Raw genomic sequence first — 12,801 nt, 5'->3', positions numbered from 1 at the left:
GAACTATATTAATCACCTGTAAAAATAAATACCATTTGTTATCGTGTTAATATTAATATCACATAAGTTACCTAATTAATATTTTTTTTTTTATTAATAGAGTGCTAAATACAATAATACAATACTTTAACTTATAAGAATAGACTTCCAAACTAATATTACATAGTAATACTCAAGTTATTCCTCACTTATATTTATGAGAATCAAGAACATTTGTTTTAAGGATAAAAATTGCTATAAATAGATATATTAACTATTACGTGTTCAATTATATGCATATATATGATAGCCTAATCCCATTTATTGTAGTATATCCTTCTAATGGTCTCAATGATATTATTAAATATGAATAATTTTATTAAACTAAATTTTGAGAAATGGTCTCTTGTAACAATCCGGCATCTTTAATTGTTGTTCCTAGATTTAATTCAATTTTTTTAGGAGGAAATCCGAAAGTTAAGTAATATTCTCCATCTACAGGAGCACAATCCATAAAAACATTATGTATATCAGCAATTGTTTGATCCTCATTAAATTTGAAAACTTTCTTCTGACCATTATGGAATCTAAATTGAAGAGTTGTTATTGGTTTAGATTCATCAACAACTGTTGTTAATACAGCATTTGGATTTACATTTAGTGAAGACGATGATATCTTAGCTTCTGATAAAGATGAACCAGAACCTCCAAAGATCTCTAATGGTTTAGTAGGAATTGTATATGTTTCACTACTACGGTCATCTAAAGCAACTTGTACAGGTTGATTTCCTACTAAATTCCCTCTTAATTCTTCAGGGGCTATAGAGTTTTTAATATCCCGTATAAATTCTAAATTCTTTGTGTTATCTAAGCTACGAAATTCTCCATTGTCTAATATAAATCCATTGTTATATAATATTACACGATGTGCATTTGGTGGTATATTATGGGGTTCATTTGGATTTTCAATAGCAATTCCACTATAAAATAAAATCACAATATTGATGTCGCATTTAGATATTTAAAAATAACATAGTATTACTTGATTAAAAAAAAAAATATTACAGAATATATTAATAACTCACCTTTTTTCACCTCCAGTGTAGCTAGTAGTTATATCTTTATTTCGGTTTGATTCTTCATTATTTAAATCAGAAAGACCTCTAAAATCCGAAGATAATTATATTTATTATGTATACACAATAATAGAACACTATTTAAAACTATTACCTAATAATTGGCATTTTTAAGAAATAATGATAAAAATAAGTAGCCACCATCTGAGAATTTCAACTAGAAGCGGTTAATACTAGGAGAAACACATTAATACTTCAAATTTGCGAATAGTCTAAGTCACCTTATTATTAATAACATAAAAGCTACAACCTTTTTAAAATGTACAACTCACTATATTAAGATAAACTATGTATAAGTTATGATTTTCAAGACAAAGTATCTTGTCCAAATAAATTCACCTTAAATATTACTGAATAAGGGATTAAAAAAAAAGACTACTTTTAGGTTGAAAATAAAATGTTCATTTTCTTTCAAAATCTAAATGACTTTGGAACTAGTTGAAGCAAGAAAATCTGAATATTGTTTGTATGGTGAAGGTGTAAATGAATATTCTTTCCATAAATCTGGGGTTAAATAAGAATAGGTACTTCTTAATGCAGCAAATATAGCTAACATAAAGTTTCCCCTAGTCTTTGTACAACCACGTGATGAGGTAAAACAGTCCTTAACACCAGCAAATTGTAATAATTTTTTTGTAGTTGGTGCTCCAACAATGGCAGTACCACGAGGTGCAGGTACAAGACGTACTAATACAGAACCACACTTACCACTAACCTTCATTGGAACTGTATGTGGTTCACCAATTTTATTACCCCAATATCCACGACGTACTGGTATTAATGAGAGTTTAGCAGCAATAATACCACCACGAATTGCAGTTGCAACTTCTTTTGCACACTTTACACCTAAACCAATATGTCCATTGTAATCTCCAACAGCTACAAATGCCTTGTAACGAGTTCTTTGACCTGCACGGGTTTGTTTCTGTACTGGCATAATTTTCATAACTTCTTCTGATAAAGGATTAGAAGAACTAAAGAAATAATCAACAATTTGGTGCTCTTTAATTGGTAATGAATGTAAATAAATCTCTTCAATTGAACTAATTTTTCCATCACGTACTAAGCGTCCCAACTTAGTTACTGGCACCCAACTCTTCAACTCATCTTCTGCTGGTGATGCACGGCTTCTACCACGTGAACCTCTTATTCTATTTCCTCTATCACTTCCACGAGAGCCAAAACCACGTCCAAAACCACCCCGTTCTATAAAATATATTGTTAAGAATTATTGAATAATAATGATGATATATTGATTACTTACCTGCCATATTTACTGTATTATTAAAAAAAGTGTAAAAACTCGAATCTGACGGTCTCTACCCTAATAAGAAGAAATTTAAAATAAACTGACCACTAAAATAAAATGACATAATTTTTTAAGTAGTATTTACCCGCATTATATTTTTTAATTGAATACCTACCTATTAATACTATAAAAGAAATATTAATAAGTTACTTAGACACTTTATATTGAAATAATATTCCGCTATATTTCTAGGAAGAATAATATACTTTATTCCTTAGTACGTCTCACATTGTTACTGATAGAATAGTAATATTAATATTATAACAACTTTTTTGATGTCTCAGTACTCTAACATGTCTCGTCTCAATATTGATAAGAAAAAAGAAAAAGAAAATTAAGAAACTTAAGCGCCAATACAAAATTAGTATGCCTCAATGCTTAAATCTAATTATTTTCCGAAAATTTAAAGATTTAAAATTAATAATATTAGGAATAGAGAAGGTGAATATATTTTTAAATCTAATATAATAATTATATATATTAGGATAATGTTGAAATCATATATATTATAATTTATTATTTATTTAAAAGAGACTCCTATACATTTTGCAATATAATCTAATCCATTATTATTCATATCTCCTTTAAGGAATTTAAAAAATTGATCTTTATTTGCATGATTACTTTCTCTTTGTCTAAGTAATTTGATTCTTCTAATATATTCCGGAGTACATAGTGGACATTGATCTTGTTGTACAAGACAATATCTATGGAATGAGTGATCACAAAAAAAGTGTATAGTAGGAAGTTCCAAAGGTAAATGACATTGATTACATCTTGTAGAATGTAAGATTTTTGGATTGGAACTCATATCCTTTATATCCTTACGCATCTTAATTATTTCTTCACGATCACTATTTATTGAACTCTGATTTTCTTTAGTTAAATCTGGTGATTCTTGAATTTCTTGTATTAAAAGTTGTTTAATACATCCTAAGGGTATTTTATTAATAATATCTTGATTCTCAATATTTGAAAGATATTTTGGAAATATATCAAGTATTGATAATGGTGAAAGAAGTTTATTTATATATATTTGCTGAATTATATTTATTAATATATCGAGATAATCTTGAGAACAATATCCATTACATATCATTCCAATAATATAATTGAGGGATTCTAACCAAAGAAAAGTTTCTTTATTACCAAATTGCATACAAAATTCTATAAGCCCATTTAAATCCTTATTTCTAAAATATTGAATAAGAGCTAATTGATATAATCCACAATGTTGTGCTATATAAAGAATACCTTTATTATAATTATAATGACTACAAATACATAAAACTGAATGCCAATTTGAAAAATTATCAAATTTACTAAGTCGTTCTAAAAGTTTTTGTGGCCATATTTCATTTATTTCTTTTTGTCTTAAAGAAACTTGTAACAAATATATGCACATTTCTTGAGATATAATATTCATATCTTCTATATTTAGCTCAGATTTTGTACAATTATCTGTTAAAATATCCCATGTCATATCAAGTAAATATTTGTCTTGATTAATAAATATTGGAAGGAATACATCAATTGACATACAATGATTAATTACTAAAGATTTTATAAATTCAGTTGTTTCTTTATGTATTTTATTAATTAAAGTAGGACCAAACTTTAATATTAAAGCTAATTTCTGTGTATCTTCTAAAAAAGTCTGTTGAAGATATATAAGTGCTTCTATAGGACAAGATTTATCCTCTATATATATTGATATGAGTTTCTCATGTTGTTCAAAATGTTCTGCTATTTGGATAGCTATATCATATTTTTTATAACTTCTACACATTTCTATAGCTGTTTCAATTTCTCCTGAATCTATTGTCTCATTTTGTTTCTCATCAGTCAAAAAAGTAAATAACTCATCCATCCTATCTAATTGAGATAATAATCTATATAAAAGATTAATATGATCCTTACCAATAGGAAATGTAATATTTGACTTTAAAGAAGTCCTATTTTTAGTATTTTTAGATTCGTATCTATATATATGTATACAATGTTTAAGGTATATAATAACTTCATCAAACCGATTATTAGCTAAAAAATTATAAATTACATGACTAGTATCACCACTAAAAGTATCTAAACACTTTAAATATAAGGAAAGAGCCTCATTAAAGTCGTGTTTAACATTACAAAGCCAATTTCCATATGTTCTCTGAATTTGTCCATACACACATTCAGGTGCTTTTTCATTTGCTGCTATTATAAGAGCCCAATCAAAGAGACACTTCTTAACAAACATCATAATTCTATCATAGAGGCTTAATTCAGTGAGATAAAAAAGGAGATTTGGAGTCGTTGTTATTTTATCATTTGAACTATTTAAAGATTTTACATTTCCTGAACATAAAATAAATAATTGATTTAATCCATATATAATATGAGAGACATTGTTAAATTCCCCAGTATAACAAATACATCGTAAATCTGGTAAATAATGACAAATTGTTACATCACATAAAGACGTATTATTATTATCATTATTTACTTCACAAATTGAAGCGCTTACTAATATTAAATAGTATTTATAAGAAGCTAAAAAGATAGGATTACTATAACTTGTAGGTAATGCTGACCAATGCCCATATATTGGATGGTAACAAAATAAACCTTCATCACGAAATATAACAAGAATTCTCTGAATATCATCATTTTCATTAATCCAACCAGGTGCTAAAACATTGCAATTTAACTTTGATCCACCCATATTATCACAAAAAATTAATTTAGGTACTTTTGTATATGTATCTATCAAATAAGATGATACACTAGACTTTGTGCAAATCATAACATAATATTTATTATCATTATTAGTTGAAATAAAATGTATACCTGTACAAGGTTCTGAAAGTTCTATCATATATTTTAAATAATTTAGTTTTCCAAAAAAATTACCATATAAAATATAAACCCCAAAGTCATCCATTGTTCCAAGACCTATTATTTGACTATCATTACAAATATCAAATACAGTTATACTTCTACTTCCTAAATCTTCATAAATTGGAATTTCATGATATTTCTCAATATTCTTAGATATTATGTAACCATCTTCACAATCATACATTTTTATTTTCCAAACACTCTTCTTATCTATTCCAATAGTTATTAGTGTATTTTGACAATATTTTATATCAAATACAGTCATTTCATAAGCTTTCCAAATTTCAGAAATAGTAAAAGAACCATCTAATATACTAAATTCAATAATATTCCCATCTCCAGATCCTAACCATAATGAATTCTCATTACCAGTACAAGTTATAAATGAACTTAATCCAAGAGTTTCAAAATCAGTAACTTTGTTGGAAAAATCATCTCTATCAACTATATTCTTCTCAAAAAAAGGAAAATAACGAAAACTTTCCATTCAATTTATTTTTAAGTTTACTTTCATATATATTAAATAAAATGTTTGTGTAATATTATATTTACAATAACCCCCAATCACATTAATATTTCTAAGATCTAAGAGTATCTATTTAGCGCTATAAATAATAAATTTTTAGGGTGCAAAAATTTTAGGAACATTCAGATTATGGTACTCTAATAGAATTCCTGAAATAAGAAAGATCTTATGATTAGAAATATATATTATTATTTAATAATGAATGGAGACAATTTTATTATTTTTTAATTAATATAATATTATTTTATTAATATATAAAAGTACTATTTTAAATTCATAAATAGATTTATTAAACACTTATTTAACTTATATTTATGATGCATTTAAAATAAAAATAATATAATATTCCTTTTTATTAATTTATTTAGATTTTATTTGCATTAGTTGATATATTATTAATGTCTTTTTATTATAATGATCTATTTATTTTAATCAGCGTGATAAATATTTAAATAATTTTTTTTTTCTTCTTTTCATATAAGATATTTTATCTAAACTACATTATTTACTATTATTAAATATTATTAGTAATGAACTTAAATATTATATTTATAATAATTATTACTTTAGAATATTAAAATGACGATTTCGAATATTTATATAATTTTTCCAATAAAATTGGATAATTATAAAAATTTAGCTTACATAAAATCTTATTTTTGATTAATAATATTATCATTAATATTAATATAAATATTATAAATAGAATAATTATATTTTAATAATGAATAAATATGTTACTATTAAAACAGTGCAGAAACTTTGGAAATATTATAATTTTTAGATATATTGATAATTTATCAGTTAAGAATGAATATAATACATTATTTTTATAATTTTGATAATTTATTTAATATGAATTCCTGAATTATTATATTATAATTCTTTTTTTTTATAATTGGTTATTTTTAAAAAGATTATACTTTGCACTATATATTTGGATAAAATAAAAAAGGACAGTTACTTTGTAAATATAAATTGATAAACTGATAAAAATATTAAATATTTATCTATATAATTAAATATATATAGATATTATTTACAAATATAATAATAATGAATTAATGAGAAAATATTGATATTTTTATTATTGGGTGAAATTAGTGTGCAAATATTAAGAAGAAATATAAACAATGAAATTTTAAATAAAAAGATATAATAAGTTCTAAAGTTTTTAATATACTGAGTAAGTATAAATTTGTGTATAATCTCAAATATTGAGTGATATTTTGGCAATATATTATATGGAATATATTAATATTTTTTTGTACTATAAAAATAATTTATATTATTACAATATGATAAATATTTGGTTAAAAATAGTAATTTCAATAGAAATATTATATTTATATATTTATATTAAAAGTAACAATAACCTAAAATTATCTTCCTTTATTCAATTAAACTTGGGAATAGCTGATGATTCATATAATAAAAGTAATAAGAATTCTAATGATAATAAACAAGATTGGAAAAGTGATATATTAAAATTAGATAATTCACCTATTATTTTAAAACAGAGATCTAAAGGTATAACAGATATATCAAATAAAAATTCTACAGCTTCAAATATGAATCCGAATATATATTCAGAAGTCATAGATGAAGATGAGATAAATGAAGATAATATAAGTGTGAATTACAAAAATAAAGTGAAAGAATGTTCATATTTACATATTGAAGAGACTGTAGATAAATTAGTTAAGCTTAAAATAAAAATAACAGTAACTAAGATTCAAATCCAGTTACATCTTGATAAAACTAGGTTTTGCCATGGTAGACATAGATTTTTTTCTACAACTAGTATAAAATGTATAGGATCAACAAGAAAAACAAATGAACTATCTCAAAAATTAGTGGATTTTATCAAAAAATATAGAGAGGAAATGAAAATTTACTTAGGTTGTATGGAATACAATAGCAGAGAACAAAGTTCAAAAATAATAGGATATAGAATTTATAGTAATATAGAAATACTAAAATGTACTACTGAAGAATTAAGCTTGTTAAGAATTAAGAAACTACTTGAGAAAAGTAGATATTTGATATTAAGACAATCAATATTGTCTATATCAAGAGAATTAGAAAATTGTAATAGATGTAGAGATAATAGAAATAAAAATTTATGCAAAAAATGCATATTAATGTCAAATTGTAAAGAACATATTTCAAATAGAGCAGAATTCCTCAAGGATGAAGTAAAGAAACTACAAAATAAAGAACATGGCTGTGAAACATTTTTAGCATTAGAACAATCAGCTGAAAGTTTATATAAAGATGAAAATATTTTAACTAAAGAAAAAGTATCTAATATACCAAAAGAAAAAAGTGTAAAATTAAGAGATTCTGAATATATATTATTTCAAAATGAAGAGCCTGACATATTAAAAGGAGTGAGTAAATTATCAAGAAATAATAATCCGATTGAATCTAATAACAAACAAACAAATGAAATGGCACTATCAGTTCAAACAGAAGTTCAAAGTGATTTATCTAATGAATCAAAAAGAGTTAATACAAAACTTAGTGAACTATCAAAAACCTCTATAGATGATAATATTGAAGAAGATATTAATAAATCATCAAATAAATCACAATCTATTTCACCTACTTTAGATCTAAGATATAAAGATGAAAATGTTGGATTTGATGGTATAAGAAAAAAAGATATAGAAACTAATTTATATAAATTGACAAAAAAAAAACTTACTCAACCAAAAGAGCAAAAAACTAAAATAAGTTTAAAAAATTCATTAGAGTATATTGAACCCAGAATTCAGCAAGCAAAAATAATTACACAAAGTTCATTAAGACCTGTTGAACTCCAAAATCAGCAAACAAAAGTGATATTTTCCAAAAAAGGTTTAAGTGTACCCCTATATCCTAAACCTAATTGCACATTAACTGAACTTGAAAAATTGATACGGGAACGAAATATATTAATAAAAGAAAAGAACAAATTATCAGAGAAAGTTCAAAAAGAGTTACTAGATATGAAAATAAAAGAAGTAGAAGATTGTATGTTACAAAGAACGAGTAACTAAGTTCATTTTATAGAAATAAAATTATATATCTAAGTCAATTTTCATTTATAAAATTTCTTTTAGTATTCTAATATGAATAAGTGATTATTCACTTGATATAATCTTTAATATTATATTTATTTCTTTATACCAAGTATATTTGAAAGTTGTTTTATATCCTTCATCTTCTAACTTTGTAATCTAATTCTTAATTGAAATTTAAAAAAAAAATATAAAATTGTATTTAATAAAAATTTACAAGAAATTCATATGAAATCACTATATAGTAGATAAATTTATTTGCAAGTAATACTTTTATTATAAAGTGCTAAAAATTGAATAAACTCAAATTTTAAATATTTATTATTTTGATAAATTAATTTGAGATTTATTTGTAAACATTTTAAATTAATTAATATATATCTCTGTATTATATTTCGAATCATTATTAAAATAAAATATTGTATAATTTTTGTTATATTAGTCTTTAAGTACAGGTTATATAATGATGAAGAATTACATATTGATATATTTAATATAAGTATTCCCTTATACTGTATTGGTTTCAAATAGCAGAGCAAAGTAATAAAAAATATTATAATAAAAATACTAAAAAAAAAAAAAATCTATAAGATTAATTATAACAAAAATAAAATGAAAATAAATTTCTGAATGATAAGTAATAATTTTCAAATTAGAAATTATATGGATGCTATTGATATTGCAGAATATTAATGCTATTGATATGGATATTAAAAATCCTCAAGATAATTAAAAAAAATTACTAAAAATAAATCTTCAATATTTTGAAAGAGAAATTTACTGTTATCTAAATATCTAATAAAGATTGTCAAAAATCAATTATCTATTAATAGAATTAATTCATAAATATCACATGTTATGTATTATTTAAAATTATAACTCAAAAAATTATACTAGATATAAGAAATATTTAAATCAATGTAAAAAAAAAAATATGCGAAGGAAATAATTAAATCTTATTCATTTAATTATGGAATATACAACAAATGATAAAATGTTTTTTAGGATATTATATAATATCTTGTACAGTTTCTAAGTTAAATTTAGTTACTATAAGAAGAAAAAAAGTTAAGATTTGGACTTAAAATCAAAGAATTAGTTATTGAAAATGAAGATAAATTATGGAATAAGTAATTAAAATATGACTTAAAAGATCATTTATGTTGTAAAAAGATAAATATAATAATTAATCAACATAAATATTATTTGAAATTTATCTTTACAATAGATGATATTATTAGTAAAAAAATTCATAATTATTTTAATTCTTATAAAAATATTGGAAAAGTATATTCATAAAATCCTATTAATTATATTTTAAAAAAAGTCAAGTGAATATTGAAATACAACTTGTTTATAGTTAAAAATATAATACATTATTTAAAAATAAATTTGGAGTTATATAAAGTAATTAAACCAGAGTATTCAGTGTGTTTATCTAAATTCGAATTAAATCTACCAAATAATATAAATAATATTCACAATAAATCATTAAAATTATACAATAATTAGTAATATTTAATCAAACTATCAAAAAAAGGGAACATAATAAAACGTTATTTAAAATTACAATATCAAAAAAAAAAAAAAAATTATATTTAAAAATTATACAGCTATTAAATTTAAGAATTTAATTTTTACAAATATCTATATTACTTTCTCCATAAATTTTTGTAAAGATTAGTGATTTTTATATATATTTGAATATACTGTTTTTAAAATATTCTATTACCTAATATATATTAGTATTTTTCAATAAATATTAACAAAAAATTTATACTCAAACTTTTTAATTTTCAGTAAACTCCATTTTGAATATATTATAAACTCCTAACTTTTTAAATATATTACTCAAATGTTTCATCTAACAATATATTTTAATAAATATAATCTTCTTATTACTTGTCCTTTCTTGTTGAAAACAAAAAAGAAATTATACTATTATTTTTGCTGTCATAAACTTATAATAAATTACTTTTCTGCTAAAATGATTAAATTCTCATTTTTAAATGCAAATTATATCTACAAAGAAAAAAGAAAAAAAAAGTTAGTATCTAATCTTTATTATTCAAATAATTTAATTTTGTATATTGATTAATTTCTACTATATTATTCTACAACTATCTCAATAATTAATATGTAGAAATTAAGTAATATAATCTATTATAATTATTTAAATGGAACTGAAAAAGAATAGTGATATATTTTCTTACTATTAATAAGTTTTATGGTACATATTAGATAATATTTCACTGTTAAACTGAAACTTTAAAAAAAAAGATATTGTTAGTTTATATTAGTAATATATAGAATATTTACTATTTCAAATATATATTTAAATTGAGAACTAAATAAGTATTCAATAATTATAAATATTTATATATATTGAATATTTAACAAAATCAATGTCTCAAATCAGTTCTAATAAGTTATATCAATATACTTTCTATTTATCTAGTTTAGAATAACTTAATATTAAATAATTGTAATTAACACTAGAATCATATTACCTTTAATTAATTACTATTTTTAAATAAACAACTGTAATTAAATAATGTAATTATTAATATTTTATTAAATCAAATAAACTTTCTAATAAGATAGTCTTTTACTCTAAGTTTATAAAAAATTAATACTTCTATTACACATCAGTATAAAAACTGTTAATATCACCAAGTACAAAATATAGATATTAAAATTATAAGCTATATACCCTAATATTTTATTATTACATATAATATCATAATTATATTTTCCACTATATTGGATTTAGTATATATTTAATTTATATGTGGTAGTTTATATTCTATCAAATTTGGGTGAAAATGTACCTATATTGGGTGAATCTAATAGATACTTTTTTATAAATTAAAAATATTATATTTGATCAAATAATAGCATTAGTAAAATATTTAGATATTTTTACGATAAAAAGTAAATATGGTTATTTCAAATAAATTAACTATATTATATTTTACTATATCTATCCTGTCACTCCATCCATCTAATATCTCAAACACTGTAAGTAATAAATATATTAACACATCATTTATAAAACTCAAAGTTGAATTTAAATTGAAATCTAATTATAATGAAAGGCTTGAAACTACAAATCAATTACTTAAAGAATTAAACTGTGAATATCTTAAAATGCAACTGCTTACAAAAGATATGATAAAAGGTTATATTCAACTCAATATTAAAAGGGATACGGAGACCGGGTTACTAAATAAGAAAGGTACATGTAAGAAAAGATGCTTAGCATCCAAGTCAAATTGCACATCATGTGCAAAATTATCAAAAATATTGATAAAATTACTTCTTGAAATTAAAGAATTAGAAGAACTTATTTCAAGATATACTTCTGAGTATAAAAGATGTTTAGATATTCAATACCGTCATCAAGTGAGTGGATACAAATATGTAAGTTTTGGAATCTATACTCCAAGAAAGTGTACAAAAAGGGAATGGCTTCAACTATCATTATCATATAATAGTTACTTTAAGGGGAATTTTTGGACAATTACTTCGTCAGCATAAAGATACTGCACTTAAGGCTAAATTAAGAAATAAAATGGATGAATATCAAGTTCATAAAAGATGTATATTAAGAACAAATCATTATATAGCAGAAAAGAGTAGAGAAATTGAACAAGTATCCAAATTAAGGGGGGAATGTAACGAATATTTGGCTGCACTGGCAGAAGATTACGCTCAAAACCCAAGAAGAAGAGTAAGGTTTCAAGAACCGGGAAGTGGTGATTCTGAGATAGCTGAGCAAGGTGAAGACTCAGTATTCTCAATACCACCACCACCACCTTCATCATTACCACCACCACCACCAATACCACCACCACCACCACCAATACCACCACCACCTTCATCATTACCACCACC

At 22.9% G+C, this 12,801-nt stretch overlaps 5 protein-coding genes across 5 annotated transcripts; 2 read left to right on the top strand and 3 right to left on the bottom strand.

The window, feature by feature from the left end:
- Positions 1–358: 358 nt before the first annotated feature.
- Positions 359–1,223, bottom strand: cand_001800 (UBX domain-containing protein; the record flags this gene model as incomplete). Its single annotated transcript, XM_067210428.1, has 3 exons — positions 359–959; positions 1,065–1,142; positions 1,210–1,223. 3 exons carry the CDS (start codon positions 1,221–1,223, stop codon positions 359–361), a joined length of 693 nt encoding a protein of 230 aa, XP_067068297.1.
- A 310-nt stretch (positions 1,224–1,533) lies between these two features.
- Positions 1,534–2,386, bottom strand: cand_001790 (40s ribosomal protein S2; the record flags this gene model as incomplete). The annotated part of the gene is made up of 2 exons (XM_067210427.1): positions 1,534–2,321; positions 2,380–2,386. 2 exons carry the CDS (start codon positions 2,384–2,386, stop codon positions 1,534–1,536), a joined length of 795 nt encoding a protein of 264 aa, XP_067068296.1.
- Positions 2,387–2,944: 558 nt separating this feature from the next.
- Positions 2,945–5,800, bottom strand: cand_001780 (uncharacterized protein; the record flags this gene model as incomplete). The annotated part of the gene is made up of 1 exon (XM_067210426.1): positions 2,945–5,800. The coding sequence occupies one exon, from the start codon at positions 5,798–5,800 to the stop codon at positions 2,945–2,947; it is 2,856 nt and encodes a 951-aa protein (XP_067068295.1).
- A 1,337-nt stretch (positions 5,801–7,137) lies between these two features.
- On the top strand, positions 7,138–8,883 carry cand_001770 (uncharacterized protein; the record flags this gene model as incomplete). The annotated part of the gene is made up of 1 exon (XM_067210425.1): positions 7,138–8,883. One exon carries the CDS (start codon positions 7,138–7,140, stop codon positions 8,881–8,883), a length of 1,746 nt encoding a protein of 581 aa, XP_067068294.1.
- A 2,961-nt stretch (positions 8,884–11,844) lies between these two features.
- cand_001760 (uncharacterized protein) lies at positions 11,845–12,444 on the top strand (the record flags this gene model as incomplete). Its single annotated transcript, XM_067210424.1, has 1 exon — positions 11,845–12,444. The coding sequence occupies one exon, from the start codon at positions 11,845–11,847 to the stop codon at positions 12,442–12,444; it is 600 nt and encodes a 199-aa protein (XP_067068293.1).
- Between the last annotated feature and the right edge of the window lie 357 nt (positions 12,445–12,801).

The sequence above is a fragment of the Cryptosporidium andersoni genome (genome assembly GCF_001865355.1).
Source record: "Cryptosporidium andersoni isolate 30847 chromosome Unknown contig_26, whole genome shotgun sequence".
In the NCBI taxonomy this organism is placed as follows: domain Eukaryota; phylum Apicomplexa; class Conoidasida; order Eucoccidiorida; family Cryptosporidiidae; genus Cryptosporidium; species Cryptosporidium andersoni.
This window is presented reverse-complemented; position numbering and strand designations above follow the sequence as displayed.